This window comes from Bidens hawaiensis, unplaced genomic scaffold (genome assembly GCF_021521415.1).
Source record: "Bidens hawaiensis isolate Kalapana, Puna unplaced genomic scaffold, B.hawaiensis_p1.1 tig00018048_1, whole genome shotgun sequence".
Classification (NCBI taxonomy): domain Eukaryota; kingdom Viridiplantae; phylum Streptophyta; class Magnoliopsida; order Asterales; family Asteraceae; genus Bidens; species Bidens hawaiensis.
The window spans coordinates 383652-405601 of record NW_027492727.1 but is presented as its reverse complement, the minus strand read 5'-3'; the positions used below and the strand labels follow the sequence as shown (position 1 = coordinate 405601).

The window sequence follows — 21950 nt, the reverse complement described above, 5'->3', positions numbered from 1 at the left end:
TTAGGCGGGAGTATTCCCGCCTTGCTCATTCCTTCATGTGACTACTGAAGTAGCTAGTGCCTTGTGCGTGTAGCCTTGCTGTTAGTGCGGGTAGCCTTCCCTGATGGCTTGTATCCGCAACTGCGGGAACAGGCTGGGTACTTCACCATTGGGAGGCTTTCCCTGCGGGTACAGCTGGCGTACTGCGCGTAAGGTTTTCTCTGAGCATGGTGGGTCCTGCGGGAGCAGTTGGTCGTTGCGCAGACGTCCCTGTTCAAGGTGAGTCTTGCGGGTCCAACTGGGCTCTGCTGGGACCTACCTCTTCAAGTCCCCCCAGTCCAATGTTCTTCTCATGAATTATTAATAAGTGAGGTGAACTTTTGGACTTAGCAAGGGGTTTTGAAAAGGATTTTTAGTTTTTAGGTTTTCCGTGGGGATTCTTCCCGCGGTTTTCCTGATGTCACGCAGAAATTCCCGACTTTCCTGCTTGATCTTTGGGTATGAAGCGGGTAGGTTTGTAACCTCCTCGCAAGTCAGGAGCGTTGAGTCCCACTTGTGTGGATTCTCCATGGGGTTTTGGTAGTTTTCAACATATTGATCAATTATGCTAAAACCACCAATTCCATCTTGGAGTTTCAAACAATATAGTTCTCGACGTTCCCATCATGCGGGGATGTTATTCCCGTTTCCGCAAGCATGGCCCAGAAGATCCTTCTTGGTTTGAATTCCCTGCAGAGTGCTAAGTATGTGAAGGGTTTTGCCTTGACACTGTACCCGCACTCGTCTTACGGTTACTTTACTTCCAAGGTATTCCTGGCGTCAATTCCCTGCGGGTGCTAAGTATGTGAAGGGTTTTGCCTTGACACTGTACCCGCACCCGTCTTATGGTTACTTGGTTGCCAAGGTAAGGGGTATTTTCCCGCTTACTTTTGAATCTTTTTGAATTTTTTTTTTTTTTTTTTTTTTTTTGAAATTCGAAGAGTTGGTGAAAGGATAAGAACAGTCCAAACCTCTGAAACGTCGTGCGACGGTTTCTTCTGACTGTGTCAGGACGTGCAGGAAGTTATGGTGACGTGACAGTACATGGTCATTCCAGACGCCTTTTCAGGCGCGTGGGCGCAATTTTTCGGGCGCGTGGCCGCGAAATTAATGGTACACGTCCTTTCAACAGCTGTTGCCAGCTTGCTTTTTGCCACGTGTCATAGTTTCATTGCACCTTCGATTTCTCTCTCCTCCGCATTAATTTCATCGCATTAATTGCGATTAGTATATAAAGGGGGAGAGGGTTCTTTGTAATCCACACTTTCACTTTTCTCTTCATCTTCAAAGCGATTTCCGGCGAATACTCAACTTTTCAGTCGAGCATTCTTTCGAAATCGTTTTCTTTCATCCGTAAGATGTCTTCTCACGATCTCGAAGCTACAGCCCAGGAGGCTGGGGTGTTCACCGATGACAAGAGTACTGCTGGCGAGTGCCAGTGTGCTCTGCCTATCGATCTGTACCAGTACATCGTCAGGAAGTTCATGCTCGAGTCTCTCGAGCCTGAGTTTCCTGAACCCCATCAGACGGTGTATGATGCCCCCAGAGGCAAGATCGGAGTATATGTTGCATTCTTTGTTTACGGGAATCTTAGGTTCCCGTTGACAAAGTTTGTGTACCGTGTCCTAGAGAGGCACGGTGTGCACCTGACCGAGGTGCACCCGATGGCGATCGCGAAGATTCGCCATTTCGAGTGGGTATGCCGGATTCTGGGCATTGAGCCCTTTGTCGACCGCCTGATGACCTTCTACTCTTGGAGGTGCATCCAGGGGTGGTATACCCTGATAACCCGGATAAAGGGTTTGAAGATTTGCGCAACCGAGCGCAGTCTTCGCTCGTGGAAGCGGGAGTTCTTCTTCATCTCCGCCCGTGCCATCCCCCTTGCCATGAAATTCAAAAATGGGCAAGCACTTCCCAGCCTTCACGCCTCCAACTACCAGGAGGCGGAATGGTTCTCGAGGATATCCCGAGTCCAATCTCCGGTTTACCGGTTTGTGGAGTCCGGGATGGTGATGCTCGGGATGAGCCGGGTGTGGAAGGATGCCGATGCGCGAAAGATCCCGATCATCCTCGAATACGGTTTGAACTCTGTTCCTTATGGTATGCTCTGTTTCTTTTTGTTGATTTAGAATCTCTTCTAACTTCTTTCCTGTTTATTTCAGAGGGGTTGCAGTCTCTCCTGCAGCCGCGGGAGAGTGATGGTCCCGCTCGGATGGGTACTCGTGCTCTCGATGAGAGCGAGTTGCCCATCTTGGAGCAAACGAGGGATCGGTTTGTGGAGGTCTACCCGCTAGGCCACGAGATCCTGAGCGCCAGGCGGCCAGGTAAGGCGATATTCAACCCTCGACCCCTCAATGTTGAAACCTCTGCTGGAATTCCTCTAATCGTATGTTCTGATGAGGAATCCGCAGATGGTCCTCCGTTGGTGCGGAAGAAGAAAGCTGCCGGCGTGAAGGGGAAGGAGAAGGTGGCCTCCACTGCCGATCCAGTGCCTCGGTCTGACTCAGAGGCCGAGAGCGAAGAGGTGGCGGGGAACCCCGGTGGTGAGAAGACCACCGCTCCGGAGGCTGTGACGACTGTCACCTCAGGAGAGCCCCGGATGACGCGGTGAGCGGCGCAAAGAGGCCGGCTCCATCGGGTTCATCCCCGCCTGTCCGTACTTTCAGGCTCAAGAAAACCCGTAAGTACAAACTTTATTTTTAACTTCATAGTTTTCCATCTTTAATACTTTTCTTTGTGCAGGCGTGGATGTTGACGCATTCCAGGGTGGAGCAGGGAAGAGTACTCCCCCGCCAATGACGGTAGGCCTGGTCAGCCTTCCTGAGGCGACGACCCAGGCGGCTGCGCCTGCTTCCGCTGGTTCAGTTGCTCATTCCATTGAGCCAACTGTTCCAGCTGTGATGACGTCACCGCTGGCTGTCAGTGCCATTTTTACAGCATCTTTCACTGAGCCGGCGGTTACTTTTGCTGCGGACTCTGCAACGGCGACCGCGGCGGACTTCACCATGCCTCCTCCGTCATCGGCATCGACGGCAGATCCTTCAGGTATGCATGGGGCTTCTCGCCAACCTCTGCCTCCTTCCCGTCTACCTGACCTCTTGGACGGATTTCCCTTGGGTTCAGGTGACGGGTTTGGCGGCTATCGGCCTGTTATTGACCCTACAAGTGCGTAGGGTTCTATTGGCCCATTATTTTATTTTTTTATTTTTTTTTTATCATCTTTTCCTTACTGCTTTTTGTTTTTTGCAGTGTCGGATTCCAATGAAGTGTATGTTCCACGATGGAACATCCGCCGAGGAACAACCCTTCGCACCCCTGTGGAGTGCGTGGATTGGGCTCGTCACGCAGCTCCCAGTGGTGCGTTGGGGGAAGCCATGGCTAGCTACCAGGAGGGTAGGCTAACCAATGAGCTTCGGGTTCTCTTAGCCCGGATGCAGCCGCGCGTCGAGCTACTTTGTCGTGAAAACGACAAGTTAAAAGCAGCTCGCATTCAAGAAGTGGCTCAGGCGCGGGCTGTCCGGGAGGAGAATAGGAGGCTCTCCGCCGCGGCTGCAGAGAAGGAGAAGGCGTTCAAGGCCCTTGAAGTTGAGGTTCAGGCCCGTCTCGAGGCCCGTTCCAAGGCTGCCCAAGCTGTTAACGAACAGCTTCGGCTGGCTAAGGAAACTGCTAGGAACGCAACTGAAAGGGCCACCAAGGCTGAAGCTGTTGCTGAGCCTCTACGCCTCGAGAATGAGGAACTTAAAGCTAAATTAGAGGCGCTCCAACAGGCTCATGATGCCTTGGCGATGGAGGACGCGAAGAAGCTCCAAGAGATCCTGGACCAGAGGGGCGTGCTTGACCACACTGAGCGGAAGCTAAAGGGCGTCGAAGAGGCTGCTGCAAAGGAAGTGTTGCTTGCCAACCTGAATAAAAATGAAGCCGAACGCGCCTGTACCCAAGCTCAAGCCGCCCTCCAAGAAGCTCTGGTTGCCAAGGAATGGCTTCTTCGAAAAGCGTTGTCTCAGGTAAGCTTTTCATGTTTTTACGCTTTTCTTTGTAAATAGAAAAGGTTTTGATACTTGTATACTTTTTTTTTGTAGGTTGTGCATTGGGTCTTTACGGAGACGTCTTATGACGATGCCATGAGCACAGCCCTCAACGCTTCTCATGAGGATGGGGAAAAGGCCGGCTTCCTGCTTGGTCTAGGGTTTGTTGAGAAAGGCATCCCGCCTTCCAACTTCCCTTTGAATAATGTGGATACTGAAGCTGTTTATGACCAAGCAGTGAATCAGTATGCCGCCTTCCCGCATCCGGTGGTGGAGAAGGTAAACGAAGTCGCTGCTGCTGATGATGGGCTAGCTATTCTCAAAGCTTTCCTTGAACCGCCACGCTCTACTGATGGTGCGGGTCCAAGTGGAAGTGGTCCTGAAGCATGATCCTGAAGATCCCTCTCCACCATTAGCGTAGATTTTTGTTTTTGTATAGCTTCTTTTGTATGCGGGTATGCACCCAGCAATCTTTGTAATATTTGAATTTGATGGAATAAAGATTGTGTTAGTTCTTTGCCTTGTTTATTTTACGCCTGTTTTGATGTAACTTAGCAACTTCTTTAGTACTTAGATAAGTTTACTTTTTAACATGATAAATTATAAGTTTGTTTCGCTTCCTCTTTCATGATTGTGCGGGTATGACCGTCACTTACACTTAGTAGGATGGCTTAACTTTACTTATATCTGACCTGCGTGGAAGTTTTCCTCATCTTTTCATTTGAAATTTTCTAAGTGTTCAGAATAAGTTAACCTTTGGACGTGGTAGATGATAGGTTGAAGTTTTGGTTCCTTGTTCGTGATTGTGCGGGTAAGACCGTCACTTGCACTTACAAGGAAGGCTAAACTTTACTTACATCTGACCTGCGTGTAGGTTTTCCTTAAAACTTGAGATTTTTAGCGTTGTGTTTATGCGGGTTTTGCCGCCTTCCACACGTAACGACTTACTTCTTCCCCCATTTATGCGGTGAATACCGGCACATCAGTGTGGGAAGTTCATAAGTATAAAGGTAAGGCTATCAACACATTGTGAAAGGAGAATCATTTCCATTAGAAGTGGCTCTAGGCCTTTTCTTTACAAGTTTGGAATTGATCTACATATAACATTTGCGTAATTGAGCTCCATTCCATGTTCTTGGGATGGGAGTGCCATCGAGCCTTTCGAGCCGGTATGCGCCCTTTCCCAGGACTTCTTTGATAATGTATGACCCTTCCCAGACCGGGGCCAGCTTTCCTGGGCGTTCTTGGTTCGAAGCCTCGTTGTTACGCAGTATGTAGTCTCCTACATTGAAGTTGCAGAGTTTTACCCGCGTGTTGTAGTACTTTTGCATTTGTCGCTTGTAGTTCTCTTCACGCACTGCGGCTAAGTCTCTGCGTTCCTCGGTTAGCATAAGGTCCAACCGTCTTTCCGCATCATTGTCTTCTGGCTGAATCAAGACCCTTGGTGAGGGTAAGCCAATTTCGACCGGGACCATGGCTTCAGTGCCATAAGTGAGACTGAACGGGGTTTCTCCCGTACTGGCCTTCTTCAGCGTTCTGTTTGCCCAAAGGACGTGCGGAAGCTCGTCCACCCAGCCGGATCTGTGTTCCAAGAGTCTTTTCTTTATGCCTTCAACGATGCTCTTATTTGCTCTTTCCACCTCACCATTACCTTGCGGGTGTGCCACTGAGGTAAAGGTGTGGGTGATTTGAAGTTCTTTTAGCCACTGTTGTAGCTTCTTGTCAGCAAAGTTGGTGCCGTTATCGCTCACCAAATTCTGTGGAAGTCCAAAACGACAAATAATAAATTCCCAAATAAATTTTTTGATATGTTTCGCGGTTGTTTGGGCTAAGGGTTTTGCTTCTATCCACTTGGTGAAGTAGTCGATGGCTACCACTAGGAACTGAACATTTCCTGCTGCTGTAGGAAATGGGCCTGTCACATCGATGGCCCACTTCTGAAATGGCCATGAAGAGGTGACTGGAACAAGTTCATTCTTCGGGCGGTGCGTGTTGGGTGCGTAGAGCTGGCAAGACCTGCATTTTCTGATGTATGCCAGCGCATCCGTATGCATCCCCGGCCAAAAGTATCCCGCGTTGTTTAGCTTAGCTACAAAAGCGCGGGGACCTGCGTGTACTCCACAGATGCCTTCGTGTACTTCCCTTAGGAGGTAGTCAGCATCTTGGTTGTCCACGCATCTCAAGAGTGGGCCAAGAAAGTTACGTCTGTAAAGGATGTCATCGATGAGTTGATAATTCAGTGCTTTACAGCGTAGTTTTCTTGCCTGTGCTTTTGACTCTGGTAGTGTACCTGCCGCAAGGTATTTTATTATTGGTGTCATCCACGTTTCCGTGCCGGTTTGGATGACACAAATTTCCTTGTGCGGGACCGAAGGTGTCTCGAGGAGTTCAATGCGGATATCCTTTCCTAAGTGGGTGAAGGCTAATGATGCAAGCTTGCTTAACGCATCCGCGGATTTGTTTTCACTTCGCTTGACGTGTATGACTTTGCAGTAGTTGAAATCGCGCATAAGGGATTTTGCTTGTGCGAGGTACAGGGCCATTGTGTCGTTCACGGCCGTGTACGTCCCGTTGATTTGATTGGCTACTAACATGGAATCCACGTGGGCTTCCAAGTTTTTCACTCCCATCTTACGCGCAATTCTCAACCCAGCCAAGAATGCCTCATACTCGGCTTCGTTATTCGTACTTGGAAAGTCCAGTCGAATAGCGTAAGTGTATTCTTGGCCTGCTGGGTTGGTTAGTTTCAGCCCTGCGCCTGAACCCTCGTTACTGGCTGCTCCATCAGTGTAGAGTCGCTAGACATCATTGATGTCTTGTGCTGGAGAGGGTTGAGCCTCTTCATGGCACTCTTTTTCCCGCGATGCAGGCACTTCCGCAATAAAGTCGGCCAAAACCTGGCCTTTTATGGCTGGTCTTGGCTTATACTTTATCGCGTACTCCCCCAACTCAATTGCCCATTTGGCTAGGCGTCCCGATAACTCGGGTTTGCCTAGAACGTTTGCAAGTTTGAAGTTGGAGAGAATGGTGATTGGGTGACCCTGGAAATATCGTCTTAACCTGCGTGAAGCGTGTATAAGTGCTAAGACTAATTTTTCGAGGGTAGAGTACCGGGTTTCTACGTCTGTTAGGATACGGCTGACATAATAGATTGGCATCTGGATGCCTTTTCGCTCTACTAGCAGGACTGCCCCGGTTGCTCTATCTGTTGCGGAAAGGTATAGGATTAAGCGTGACCGAATCTCATGAAAAGCTGCTTCCGCTTCTGGTGTCCAGCGGAAGTGCGTTTTCTTTAAACAGTTTCTCAACGTTGACACGAAGGGAAACGACTTATCCGCGTGGTTTGCCAAAAAGCGATTAAGTGCTACTAGTCGTCCATTCAGTGTCTGAGCCTGTTTGATGGTCGTAGGTGATTCCATTTTGATAATGGCTTCGACCTTTTCAGGGTTCGCTCTGAAGCCATCTTTAGTGACGATGACCCCCAAGAACTTCCCTTCTTCCATTCCAAAGGCACATTTGCTCGGGTTGAGCTTCATGTTTATCTTCCTGAGCGTGTTGAAAGTTTCTTCGATGTCTTTCAACATCGCTTCTGGGTCAGGGCTTTTGATGACCAAGTCATCCATGTAGACTTCCAAGTTTCTCCCGATTTGGGCATCAAACTGGTTGTCCATCAGGCGTTGGTATGTGGACCCGGCATTCTTAAGTCCGAATGGCATCATTTGGTAACAAAATGTGCCATCGGGCGTCCGAAAAGCGGTTTTGTCCTGATCATCAACGGCCATGTGGATTTGATGGTACCCCTTATACGCGTCCAGGAAGCATTTAAGGCGGAACGGTGCCAACGAATCCACCTTAAGATCAATTTCGGGTAACGGATAACAATCTTTGGGGCATGCTTTGTTCAAGTCCTTGAAATCTATGAACATGCGCCATTGTTTGTTATTTTTCGGTACCATAACAGGATTTGCAACCCATGTTTGATATCTACTAACGCGTACGATGCCTGCGTCAAGGAGTTCCTTGACGAATGCTTCAACAATATCCTTCAAGGATGTACACTCTTTCGTACTGTGACCTTTTGTCCCGTGGAAGTCACAGGATTTACTCTGATCCGCATTAGGTCGCTGCCGGATCATTGGAGCTTTTGGCCATGGTAGCTTTTCAGTGGCAAATATCTCCGTGACGCTTTTGGTGAGTGGCGTCCACCGGTGTTTTTGGCTTGAAGGGTGTGTTATTTCTTCCGCCAACAAGAGGGTGAGAGCTGGATGAGGTGTCAAAGTTTACCCTTGACTGCCAGATACCTAGCTTCCTCTTTTTGTTCTGCCGGGCGATCCGAACATTGTTTTCTCTAGTCCTCTGCGTGTAGAGGTGTGTACTCTGGGGAAGATCCCTTCCCAGTTGCTTCTCCGTCTCGGCAAAGCACTTGGCCGCCGTCATGATGGCATCCCATGTTGATGGCATGCCATCCTTACCCGTCAATGTGCGGATAAGCTCTGGGTATTCGGCGCCCTGGATGAAAGCGGCGCGAACAGGATCTTCACTTATGTTGCCGAGACTTAGCTTTTTGGAGTTGAAGCGAGTGATGAAGTCTAACAAAGATTCATCCTCTTCTCTAACGCAGTTGAGGATTGTCCACTGTTCTTCAGTATATTTCCTTTACTGGCTGAAGTGCTGGCTGAACTTGTTCTGAAAGTCCGCCCAATCATAAATGTGGTGGACCGGTAAACGATCGAACCATGCCCTGGCCGCTCCAACCAGAGTCATCTGGAACATATAACACCACGTGGGTTCCGTCCAGTTACTGACGGTTGCCCCCGCAATGAATCTGTTCAAGTGGTCGTCTGGGTCGGATAGACCATCATAAGTGCCGATGTTGGACATTTGTTTGGCACTTCTCGGGGCGATTGCTTCCGCAATGTCCCTTGCGAACTTAGACTTTCCTGCATTTGCAGCAGTTGGTCTAAAGGTTTTGGAGAAGTCACGCGGGTTTCTCTCCGCATTTGTTGGTTTAAAGGCTTCCCCAAAAGTCCTTGTCGGCTGGAAGTCCGTTTCCTTACGCTTCCCTTTTGCCTTATGGCGAGGGTTTGCGTCGGTATCGGATTCTTCCCGCTCATCGTCTGAGTACTCGCACTCACTGTTCATATTGAGATGTTGGCGAGTACTGCCGAATTCGTCAGCCTGTTGAACTGAACGCAAGCGTTCATCCAACTCAGCTTGGAACTCTTTCTGACGTGCTTCGGCCCACGCCTTAACTTGATCTAGTGTTTGGCGAGGGACCCTCGTTCGTTTCTCCAACTGGGCATCAGTGAACCCCAGTGGAATATTTACTGCACTTGCCCCGGCTTGGGTAACCGGGGTAGTGTTCGTAAGATTTGTATAACCGCCGGTGTTCCCAGTTACTGGGGTTGTGGTCACCGGGGTTTCTTGGTCACTTACTGGCCTTGGGACCGGAGTAACGTTAACCATTTCTTCAGAAATTTTGAAAAAAACTAAGAATTAGTTCCAGTTTTTGTCCCACGGATGGCGCCAATGAAGAAACACTAAGTGACCCGGGGCAGATTATGGATAATCTGGGGGTTAAGTAATGTTTCCCACGAGGATGAGGTCCAGCAGAGAAGGTTGTTCTTCAGGTGACCTGCAAAACAGACACCGTAAGCTCGTCACTGAGAAGGGGGGGTTCCTCCTTGTGACCACCCTCCGGCGTGAGAATCAGACTAGATTGCTCTGAATATAAGTGTATATTAAGAGATTGCTAGATAAGAATGAGATATCAGATGATGTCCTTACCATTCCAAGGTGTTGGAGTATTTATAGCCGGAGGTAGGTTTCCTAGAAGGTACAGCCGGCTGAATAGTATTCCTGTTTCACCAACAGTGGACTACGCACAGGCCATGCTGGTTGGTGGATAGACTACGGCCGACAGTAACAAGGTCGGCTGTACACTGTTCCTTTACTGCCGGCTATGCACTGTTCCACCAACTGTAGGCTGCGCACGTCCCATAGTAAGGGTTGGTGAGTAGGCAGCGGCTAATAATGACAAACAGTACTAGAGGGTGCTCCTCCTCGTACTGTTGTCGGTGAGCTGTCACCCTGTGATTGGTTCATGGGCTGTTCTGGTCAGATCGTCTGTTCTGCCCATACCTTAGTAGGTATAGTACAAAAGATCTTCCAGAAGCATACGGACTGGCTCATTTAGGCGGGAGTATTCCCGCCTTGCTCATTCCTTCATGTGACTACTGAAGTAGCTAGTGCCTTGTGCGTGTAGCCTTGCTGTTAGTGCGGGTAGCCTTCCCTGATGGCTTGTATCCGCAACTGCGGGAACAGGCTGGGTACTTCACCATTGGGAGGCTTTCCCTGCGGGCACAGCTGGCGTACTGCGCGTAAGGTTTTCTCTGAGCATGGTGGGTCCTGCGGGAGCAGTTGGTCGTTGCGCAGACGTCCCTGTTCAAGGTGAGTCTTGCGGGTCCAACTGGGCTCTGCTGGGACCTACCTCTTCAGGTAATTATAAACATCCTGTTCCTTTAGATTATTTAAATACACTTTTATAGTTATAAGATGTCAACCTCACTGCCTCCACTGGTAAACTTGGGCCGCAAAATAACCGAATGTTTAGGAAATTGTTCGTAAACAGTTTGATAGAAAGTTCGTCTATGTTTGTTTAGTAAATGAACAAACATGAACAAGGAATTTTGTCCGATTGACAAAATGAACGGACACGAACATAGATCATGATCTTTCAATTGTGTTCGTGAACGTTTGATAAGGTGTTTCTTTACATTTGTTTATGTTCGTTAATGGTTTTTTATTTATGTTTGTTCACTAAAAGTATTAATTTTTAATACTTCTTAATTATTCTTCTAATCTTATCTTATAGATTGAACCAAAATTATTAACTATGAAGTATAAAACAAAAATATATGAGCATTGTGAGATTAATTTATATGTGAAATTAGACATGGATATGAATTTTATTAAAAAAAACATCAATGCAAACTTGATAGTTAGACTGAAGTCACTGAACTGTTGACATTGACAATTCTTGCTAGCTAAATAAAAAAACATAGCATGTGTTCGTTCATTTATATTTGTGAATCGTTCACGAACAAATTCATTTTCTTAATGAAGGAACACGAACAATAAATTATGTCCGATTAGTGTTTCTTGAACCGATTATTTATATCTGATAAAAGCTTAACATATAAACATGAGCAAGGACTTGTTTGGTTCAACCTAAAGCTAAAAAAACCCTCTGACTCAACCTAGAATATAATGCTTAAGGAGAAACTCGTACCCACGACTTCCCATAAGAAAAGTCATGAGGCTCTGCTAGACCAATTGGTCTTTGGTATCATCATGATCGTTAATTACGAAATTAGCATAAAAGAAAAAAATAAAGATAATTTGAAAAAAAAAATGGAAGCTTTTCTAACTTGGCTTTGTTTTGGAACTGTATAAAAATATATTAATAATCAATGGTACAATTTTTTTATTTTTATTTTTTGCTTACGGTCCCCTTAAGATTAAAAAGTTATATATTGTGTTTGTCTATAAAAGTATAAAATCCAGAATACACTGTCGTTTTTGTTTGTCCAATTCCCACAGCAGATTTTGTGTACACATGGCTTTCTTTTAAAGAAAAATATAAAAAGTGGCCGTTAAAATTATTAAATTTAATCAAGATTTAATAATTTTAATTTCTTTTAAGGTTAATTTCAAACGGCTACCACCATATAGTCCCTTCATAATCTATCCCTAATATTTCTAACTAGTGTTATGATACCGGAACTAAAAACCTAAATAATACAAAAACATATAAAATTTGAGGTGGATCAATTGAGTGGTGTCAGACGGTGACACTGGGGCGTTGGAATGATCCGAGCATCGCCGGTCCTGGAAGTTGAGTGCAAATTCGGCTAATTCCCGTCACATTGGTTAGGGTTCTGAAATTAAAACAAAAGGTTGTGAGTCTATCCAAATTGGTTCAATTTCCGTTATGTTTGTCACAGTACCATAACATAAAACTAAAACTAAAATAAAAAAATTCAAGGACCAGTATGGTGCTGCCAAGTGCCTAATCGGCACTTAGCGGCACCAAAGTTTGTAATTAATATATATAAATATAATAATAGAAAAAGATTAATTTCATAATGGTTCTAAAGGGCTTGTAGCCCAACATTATCAAGACGGTACTTTTCAAGTGATAAAAAGTTACGGTTTAATAATTATTGACAAAATTATAGATTTAGAAGTAAAATTACATTGTGTAAATAAACCGTTCTCAACATATACTATATAAAATGCATATGCAAATAATAAAAGTCAAACACGCTTCAATTTACGCAAAGAGTTTCAAGTTTTAAACCGGACGGAGCCATCAAACTACCAAACCGTTTGGATCTTAAACCGGCCAAACCGACAAACTTTGTTTTAGTCTAGACAGGTTGATCGATTTGTTCATTTTTTTCACCCGTAGTCCCAAATCCCATTTAACGACACAACTTAAACCAACATCTGGTCCTAACCAATCTCCAACAAAAGAAGTAAAAGCTGTGAATTATATTTTGTTAGCAACCAACAATCCAAGATAAGTTATTGGCTGTTCTAACATGTGAACAATATCAAAATTGTCAGATTGATGGTGGTCTGTATAACCTAGAGGTGTAAAATAAACGGTTTGGACCCGCCAAACTCGTCTATAACGCAACCCACCGCTAAAAATCCAGTTTGGACCCAACTTAACTCGCAAGTCGCAACTCGACCCAAGTTGAAAGACATGTAAAAAAAAACCAGTTTTTTTTGTAAAAGATACCCGGTTCTAGAACTCGGTCAAAACCTACCCGAAACCGGAATTGAAAATATTTGGTCAAAACCTACCCGAAACTATACCTGACCGGGTTTTGACTTTTATTGACTATTCCCAGAACCGATTCCTGAGCTTACCAAACTAGAAGTGTAAAAAAACGGTTTGGGCCCTCCAACTCCATTTATAACCCAACCAACTACAAAAAAATAATCCAATTTGAACCCAACTGAACCCGCCAGTTTGTAAACATGGATCCAACCCGTATTGAAAAACATGCCAAAAAACCGGGGTTCTTTTTGCCTAAATCGGCTTGAATCGATTTAATATGCTCAACCAATTTATAACCCAACCGGGCTTTTGATAAACCGATTTTTACTTTTGTTGACCAACCCGATTCAGTATATATAAACCTACACAACGGATAAACCAATCTAACCACACAACTATTTTACGACATTAGCCCTTCAAGGTACTAATAAAAGTGTTCGAATCTTTTAGATGAAGGAACAACGAGAATGTCAAACTCTAGTAATAAACAAGAAGAAACAAGATAATGTATTTGGAAACGTTAAATCATAACAGAAGTACATTACACTCGGAACGTTTTTAACAGACTACCGACAGAAACCCGCTCGACTCAGGTTGAGTCGGTCATTTCCTGTTCAACGACGGCTGGTTCAACAGGGTAGTACGAATAGTGAAGTTCGCCAACATCATCACCCGATAGCTTTGTCCATCCGTTCGGGCCCACATGATAAACTAAAATAAAAAAATAAAAAACACCAAAAGGTTATTATATCATAGATTTAACATTGTAATTTCAACCCTTCTACACTTATAAACGAGTTAGTTATATTTGACGCTTATTATTTATTAAAAGAATTAACGAATCTGAGAGGAAAGGGTGGTTTACCGCTAGCAACACCGCCACTAGCTCCATCACGGAATGTTGCATGATAGATGGCTCTTCTAGCCAACTCAGCCGCTTCATCGATTGTCAAATCATATTTGTACCTACCAAATTGAAATTAATTAAGACAAGATGAAACCATATGTAAATAAATCAAATTTCAACAATGTTATGATGGTATTTTATAGACCTGTAAACAAACCGAACGTCCGGTAAACTGTTCGGCGGGAAGTTCATTTATGTTCGGTTATATAATTAAACGAATGAACATGAAACCATATGTCAATAAATCAAACTTCAACAATGTCATTTAAGTTCGTAAAGGTTCGTTTATTTATATTCGTTTATGTTCATTTACATTTGTTCATACTTCATATATGTTCATTTATGCTTGTTTATCAGTTACGTTCATTTATGTTCGTGAACTGTTCGTTTAGAACTTTACAGACATAAACGAACACGACCATGCTCATTTTTTAAATAAAAGAACACAAACACAAAATATGTGTTCGGTTAAGTGTTCATGTTCGTTTTCGTTTAATTTAAATGAACGAACACGAACATGCCCTTGTTCGTTCAGTTCGGTTAATTTACAGACCTAGTATTTTATGCATTTTGAAGCTATTAACATTTCATATTAAAAACAGATTTTTTAAACACATGTGTAACTGTTCCAGGTACGGTGCTCACCCGCTATCTAGCACACCATATGCATATGGTGAACCGGACCCAACTGAAAACTTTGTTCCCTTCAAGCGGCCTCCTTCACTGTCTACATAGTACAGACCCGGGCCCTACAAAATGTAAAATATGTAAAACTTTAGAACGACCTTAAACATGCCAAACATGAAACTAAAGTACATAAAACAATACTTGGATGTTTGACTGTGCGTACCTTTTCATCCCATCCTGCAATCATTGTCCCGACAGACAAGCCCATTCCACGGTAAGAATATAATATATTTGCTAGCATTTTTGAAGCACCGGTCACTGAAATCCTTCTCTTGTTTGCCAATTCATGTAAACGGCACTGAAATATAAATTAGTTTAGCCACAGTGTAATCATTATATACATATTCTTTCCATTTAAGGTGATCTGGCACAAAAGGGTAGGTTGTATGGGACGCTAACATATTTTAAAAAGAGCAAAAACATAAATAAAAAGAAAACAAGTTTTGGCCCAAAGTTATTTTGAGTAACAAAATTCATTTAAAAAAAACATTTTTAACTTTCAGGAATTTCGATTTTAAGGTAGTTTTCAAAGTTGTCTGCCAAAAATAAATTTCCAGGACACATCATCATTATGGCCAGAAAAGGGTCAACGTGGTCAAAGTCACCAACAAGTCATCAATGTCATCGTTCTGTCCTTGTTACATCTACGGGTTACCTTAAGCCCATAAGTCAAGTTTTTTGAAAGTCTAAAGGGTTTAAGTTTTATCAAAAAAAATTCAGAAGTTTGTTTTTTTTTTCTCAACGCGCAAAAGAAATCTAAAAACCAGCAACTATAGCAAAACGATGTACGCAACACAACAAGATTACCTTAATGCCTAGATTTCTGTGCCAGAACTGGCAATCTGCAGCTCCACCGGCCATTGTACCCAGCATATAGGGATTAATCTCAATGATTTTCTTCACAGATTGGGATGCTGAAATAAAAAACAGAAAGATGTATTAGACATTTTAATGCTTTATAACTGTAACAATATTCAGATATTAATCCCATTCACTTTTACAATCCTTAATAGACCAGATGAAAAGAAAAATAGCTAAAAGGGAAAGATACATTGTAACTGTAGAACTAAATATTTTAAACCTATTAACTATATTATGACGAATTAGCTGTTTATAGAAACAAATTAAATGAAGAAACAAGATATTTATGGGTCAACCCAACCTAAACTGTGTCAACTTAAACCAAAAACAGCCTATTGCAACTTGCACACTTTTGACTTTTACCCAACCCGCCTAACTAGCCCATTTTTCCATCTCCAGCCATTTGCCAAAAGTATAGATAGTAGCAAAACAGATAGTTAAGAGAGAGACTGGACCTCAGCCTCAAGACATTGTTGGTGTCCTGGTTACCACTACAGGCCTAGAAATACAGCATCTACACACACCGTATTAATATAGCTATCCTATGTATCATAAACTTGGTCTCCAGAGGGTAGATATACACACAATGAGCTAAATATCATTTTTCTAGTTAGTATATTCAATCTATTTTAACACAATAAGCAAATGTCCAAACGCATTTTGCAAAACAATTAAGCTATGTTTTATGTGGTAAGACGTAAAGGTTACTGAGTTACTCAAGCACAGCAAATAAAAAGCTATGTTAAATCATATAAAATTTGTTATAGAAAGTTGAAAGTTAAAAAATGAATGCATATGTTGCAATTGCATAATATATTATAAAGGATAAATTGACTTTTCTGTTATAAGAAATAAGTACATACAGATATAGCCTCCCATGCTAGCTCGGGAATCAGCAGCAACCATCACACCCTCCTTAAAGATAAAAGCCAAGGTGGTTGTCCCCTTTGCGGGCTTTACCATTTGGATAGAATTCTTCTGGAATCCATCAAACTGAAGCAAAGATTCAAGAGAGTTTTTAGCATAATAATGCATTCATCAATTTTATAACTAAAAAAATATGCATTAAATTGTAGGATATAATGAGGTACAAAAACTCACATCAGATGTGACTGGAAGATCAAATGACGGGGAACCTGAGAGCCCATCAGACAACAACTCGTTACTTCCACGGTAGAGTGGTGCACTCGATTCTAGTCCACTAAAGTCAAGCTTCATGATTCCACCTAGAAACAACAATTCATCAATAATTTGATTAATTTCTTAACTCTTGTCCCTATGGAAGCTACATTTTTTAAATTGTACACAAAATAGTTTAATTCCATCAAAAACTAAAGTGAAATCTTGATAATAGTTAAACATGTAGACATTCCAAATTTCGATTCGCACAAGAATTATAAAATAGTAAAAGAAAAGATAGATAACTACAAGAAACATCATAGCATATGCTGAATAAATAAGTTGTATGGTGATGAAAAGGCAGCAAGCCTCTATGTGAGAACACTTGTAACCAGTTTACCAATTTACTTTAAAAAACAAAGAAATACATTGCACTCTCAAAATCCCAAAAAAACATTGTTACATAAGTCGATCAAGCAGATCTTTTCGAGTAGGGGTATAGTTTATCAATACTATTGCAACTACAAGGGTCATAAGTTGCTGAAAGCACGGCTACAATAGCTAACTATACTCTGACAAATACATGTTGAAAAATAGATACATGAATGTATATAATCTATGACCAATGTACCAGAAATTAGCTTTCAAAAACACATTGCACTCTCAAAATCCCAAAAAACATTTACCATGCGCTTTTTTGTCGTTTTTGCATCAAATTTGGCAAGCACAAGGTTTGCTCCAAAGCAAAGACAAGCACAATGCTAAAAGAAGTTCAAATTTACCATGTAAAGTACCTTCTTATGCCTACAACTACAACAGAAAACTACAATTATTACATAAGCCGATCAGTCTAGAAATAGATACATGCATATCTCTTCGAGTGGAGATATAAAAGCAAAGCTGCTCGCAAGCTACTAGATATCGACTCGCAAAACAGCTCAAATCGAACCGAGCTTAAACCAGTTCAAGCCCGGGCCTAAGAATAAGCTTGTTTATGAACAAGCCCGAGCTTCATTTATCAAGCTCGAGCCAGATCGCGAACCTGGTATACTTATGTAATTTTATAAGATAGATTTAATAATATAATAATTATATATAAAACTACAAGAAAAATAACTACACATTATATATAAAGTTATGATTAAAAAGATACAAAAATAATTATAACAATATACAAAAAAATTATTAATTAATAAATAATAAACAAATCAAACTCGAGCTTTTGAAAAACTACTCACAAACCGAGCTCAAGCTTTAAAAGTAGCGCTTGAAACGAGCCGACTATCTGTAAGGTAAACGAGACAAATCGAGCTCTTATCTTCGATTTAAAAAAGTCATTGAAAGTAAAACCTAACTGCACCTAAACTACGTAACGAAACCGTAACTATTAACACACGAATCTGATCAAACTCCAAATAATGCATATAACTAATAATATGATCAGCTGAGTAAAACCTAACTGCACATAATCAACTTCATTTCAAACATCCAATTCCTGTAAAATAACAGAATTCATAGCGAATACGACAACGAAAAGTATATTCCGTAACGAAACCCTAACTATTATTAATGCATATATAACTAATAAGTAATAACATAATCAGATTGAAAAGCTAGCTACTATAACTAGAACTACACTATCAATCAGCTAAGTAAAACCTAATTGCACACATGATACCTGTAAACATACAATTTCAGTAAACAAAAAGTAAATTACGTAACGAAACCCTAAGTATTAAGACATGAATCTGATCAAATTCCAAAATAATGCGTATATAATAATAACGAAATAATAATCAGATTAAAGAGCAAATAGAAGTTAATAATAATAATATTATTAATCGACTGGAGATTGTACCTGTAAATCAATCGAGAGAGTATAGAATAATAGATCGTTGATTCAGAAGAGTATTATTATTATTATTAGTATTTATATATTTATTTGAAGAGTGAATTGGTTTCTTGAACAACAATATAACATTAGGTCCGGATATTTGACCCGGGTGGTATTGGATCGGGTAAGGCCGGGTCGGCTTGGAATTTATTATCAGTTGGGCCAGTTGCATAACTTTGGGATGGGCCATAATATTATATGAAGTAGAGGTGCATAAATCGGGTTTCTCAAATACCTGGGTTCGGGTATGACCAGGTATTGAAAAATAGGGTATTGGTAACACCCGGGCCGAATCGGGTTCGGGTATTATCTCTTAAAACCATACCCTGTGTATCGGGTCCGGGTCGGATATAGAACCGGGTATTCTAAAATCAGGTATTTGAATACCCTATTTCGGGCTTTTTCTGGCTTTTTTCAGGTATTTTTCGGATATATATTGGATTTTTTTTAAGGGTTGCGTCTTTTAGGATTATTTTTCCAGTATTTTTCGGGTAATATCGGGTATTTGAAAAACCCGGTTCCGGATATTTGTAAAACCCAGTTCGGGTATGGAACCGGTTCGGGTTTTCGGGTATTACTGGGTACAAATCGGTTCCGGGTACGGGTTTTGGTACTGAAATGCATACCCTATTCGTACCCTACGGGTACGGGTTCGGGTATTAAAAACCCGGGTATAAACAAAACCGATTCCGGGTATTTTTTTCGGGTCCAGTTCCAGGTTCGGGTTTTTTGTGCACCTCTAGTTGCAATGTCGAATTGAGTAATATTCGTTAGCTGGGATCGAAATGACTCGAAAACATAGATTGGGTGTTCGATCTTCACTTGGAGTGGTTGTAAATAATAATTTGGTTGTTTAAAAAAATACAATTGCATTAAACTGTTGCATATTTTTGTAAAAAAATTATCACTTAAATAAAATTACACAACAAATATTCATCACTACTATTGCTATGAGTTTATGGCAAACTTGAGCGCTGTTTGATGAGCCTGCGTAGTATTAGGTAGTTGGTCAGGTAAAGGCTGACCAAGCCAATGATGCTTAGCTGGTCTTTTCGGATGATCAGCCACACTGGGACTGAGACACGGCCCGGAAACTTTGCTTAGAAACCTTTTTCCAGTTTCTTTATGCCCAGCTCCCTTAGTTTTCTGATCAAATGATCAGTTATCCTTCCTACAATCCGGCGAAATGTCACCTGCATGTAGGTAAGGCGAATAATCCATTCCTCTCCTTAGTTTCACTATGTTCAACTAAATGAGTTGATAAACAAATCCCTTTCCTTTCTTTCAGTCGAGCTGAATGACATTCACCCTCACCCGTCATCCAACATGGTTCGCTGGTGTCAGTGAGTGTATTCCCCTCACTAGGCCTTATGAAGGCCCACAACTAGTGGTGTAACAAACAAGGCTGATGCCTAATATTTTTTGCTACATTTTGTTTAGTTTTTAGTAAACTAAATGAATTTTATTAAACTGCTAATAAAATTACACGCCCATATAACATATTATTTGAATGTTAAATTATTATTATTTTCACTATTATTACAAAGTTGAGTTTTTTTTGTTAACAACACTCTTGGCCTTGTAAGGGTACCGACAAAATTGATCCTTTCAAGACTCAAACTGATAATCTCCATATGAAGCAAACTTTTAAGGAAAACCTCCATAACACGGCACCCCACTAAAGTAGTGATGATGAAAAGTTGAGTTTATATCCCTCACCGGGCCTTAGATAAACCATAACTAGTTAAAACTAGTGATGATCATTCACGGCAAGTCCAAAACCAAAACCAAAAATAATTAGATTTTTATTGTCATTATTAACCCGTTAGTATGTTTGATTACTCGTACCAAGTTCAAGTTGACCTATTTAGCGTGGTTACACTATGAGTGTTCGTTTGTGTTAACATGTTTAACTCGTTTTATTAAGGTTAAATTGGTTGAATCATTAACCCAATAAAAGTTAGGAGTAAAAAACAAAAGGAAATTATCCCAACTAGTTTAACCGACTTATCACAATCCGTCATCTCAGTTTTAACTTGTTCAAAAGTTCATTGCACTATGTTAATCTATTTACAACATGCCAACCCGTTTGACTCGTTTAGATGAATGAGTCACACAAGTTGTGCTAATGTTAGCGTTGGCATCTTCAACAATAAAAATTGTATAGTAAATGTTTCAGTCCATTAATTTAACACATCAATCCGCCAACATATCAGCATTGCAACCCAAACGAAAAGGGTCCAAACACGTATTTTTCAACACCCCACGCCTGTATGATAAAACAAACTTGTCCTTGATTAAGATTTCCGTGTTTTCGATGTCACTTTTCAAATACAACTCGTTGGTATTTCATCAATTTACTTCAGGTATTCAGTTATTTGTATAAGCAAACGTACAACAATGATGTGAGACGACACGGCTAGTAGTAATGTGAGACGGCACGGCTAGTCTTTTCGCAACATTGTGTCACAAAAAGAAATCAAAATATTTTAAAAAGTACATGGGCCTGATATGTAAGAATGATACTACAAGTAGCACTTTAAAATATAGTAAAAAGTAACAGGGGCAAAAGGTTAGGTAGTTAAGCAATAAGCTATAAACAAAAAATAGTAATATTAAAATGCTGGCTATGGGGTTCGAACCCATGCGCACTTATGTGCAGAAGATCTTAAGTCTTCCCCCTTAACCTCTCGGGCAAACCAGCTTTTTGTATTATTCTGGAACCTTTTAATACAAGTTTTTGTAATTTGTGATTTATTTATAAGTAATCAAATATAGTGTGTGTATGATATATGGGCATGTTTATTCAAGCATTAGTGCTATATTGAGAACCGTGATATCCACATCATACGGTTGTATGCAACATATAAAAAAATAAGGGTGAGTAAAACTCGAACCAAAATCGAAAACCAAAATTAACTATAACGAACAAAACTGATGATTATGGTTTAAGTAAATATGATTAACTGAACATTTGTTTATGGCTAAAAATAATGTTCGTTGTTAGTCGACTATAACCGAAACCAAACCTAATCTTGTATGTTTATTTTTTAAAAAATTTTATACTTCTTTGTCTATCTTTTATACATTTATTTCTAGCTTCGAACTTTTAAATTTATGTTGCGGTTGTATATAACATAGCTTGGAACAGATAGCTTCGTAACTCCATAGTTGAGTTTGGTACGCTGTAACTTGACCAATTTTAACTAGAACAAAGAAAAAAAACAAACATGAAAAATACATTGGAAAATTAAACCTAACTTAACTAAAATCGATTAACCGATGGTTAACCAACCATTCGGTTATGGTTATAAACTCATGATTAAGTAGTCTTTCATAACTGAACCTCTATTATAAGAGAGAAAAGATAGCTAGGTAATGAGAGAGAACCAAATAGAAATATAAATATGTTACATAAAAGTTTTTTATGTCAATCAAAATTATAGATACATAATATATAATATATTTATATATTATTGGTTTTGCAATAAAAGTATATATGTATATATATAAATTGTATTGTGTGTATGTATATGTGTATATTGACTAAAATCCACCACTAATTTCAAATTTTTGTTCCATATTTTG

The 21950-nt window shown here is 41.2% G+C and overlaps 1 protein-coding gene and 1 non-coding gene across 2 annotated transcripts; both read right to left on the bottom strand.

The window, feature by feature from the left end:
* Positions 1-13268: 13268 nt before the first annotated feature.
* On the bottom strand, positions 13269-16567 carry LOC143555342 (proteasome subunit beta type-5-like). Its single transcript, XM_077044906.1, has 7 exons — positions 16451-16567; positions 16213-16342; positions 15296-15402; positions 14652-14786; positions 14447-14550; positions 13760-13860; positions 13269-13605 (listed from the first exon to the last, which is right to left on the bottom strand). The coding sequence occupies exons 1-7, from the start codon at positions 16565-16567 to the stop codon at positions 13484-13486; spliced, it is 816 nt and encodes a 271-aa protein (XP_076901021.1). The 3' UTR covers positions 13269-13483.
* A 4416-nt stretch (positions 16568-20983) lies between these two features.
* Positions 20984-21066, bottom strand: TRNAL-UAA (transfer RNA leucine (anticodon UAA)). The gene has a single exon. It is a non-coding gene; the product is annotated as a tRNA-Leu (tRNA).
* Between the last annotated feature and the right edge of the window lie 884 nt (positions 21067-21950).

Coding starts and splice junctions, on each gene's coding strand:
- LOC143555342 (XM_077044906.1), bottom strand. CDS start 16,567: ATGAAGCTTGACTTTAGTGGACTAGAATCGAGTGCACCACTCTACCGT. Junction 15,403..16,212: donor TAGCATGGGAGGCTATATCT/GTATGTACTTAT, acceptor TTTTTATTTCAG/CATCCCAATCTGTGAAGAAA. Junction 14,787..15,295: donor ACAGAAATCTAGGCATTAAG/GTAATCTTGTTG, acceptor TTTATATTTCAG/TGCCGTTTACATGAATTGGC.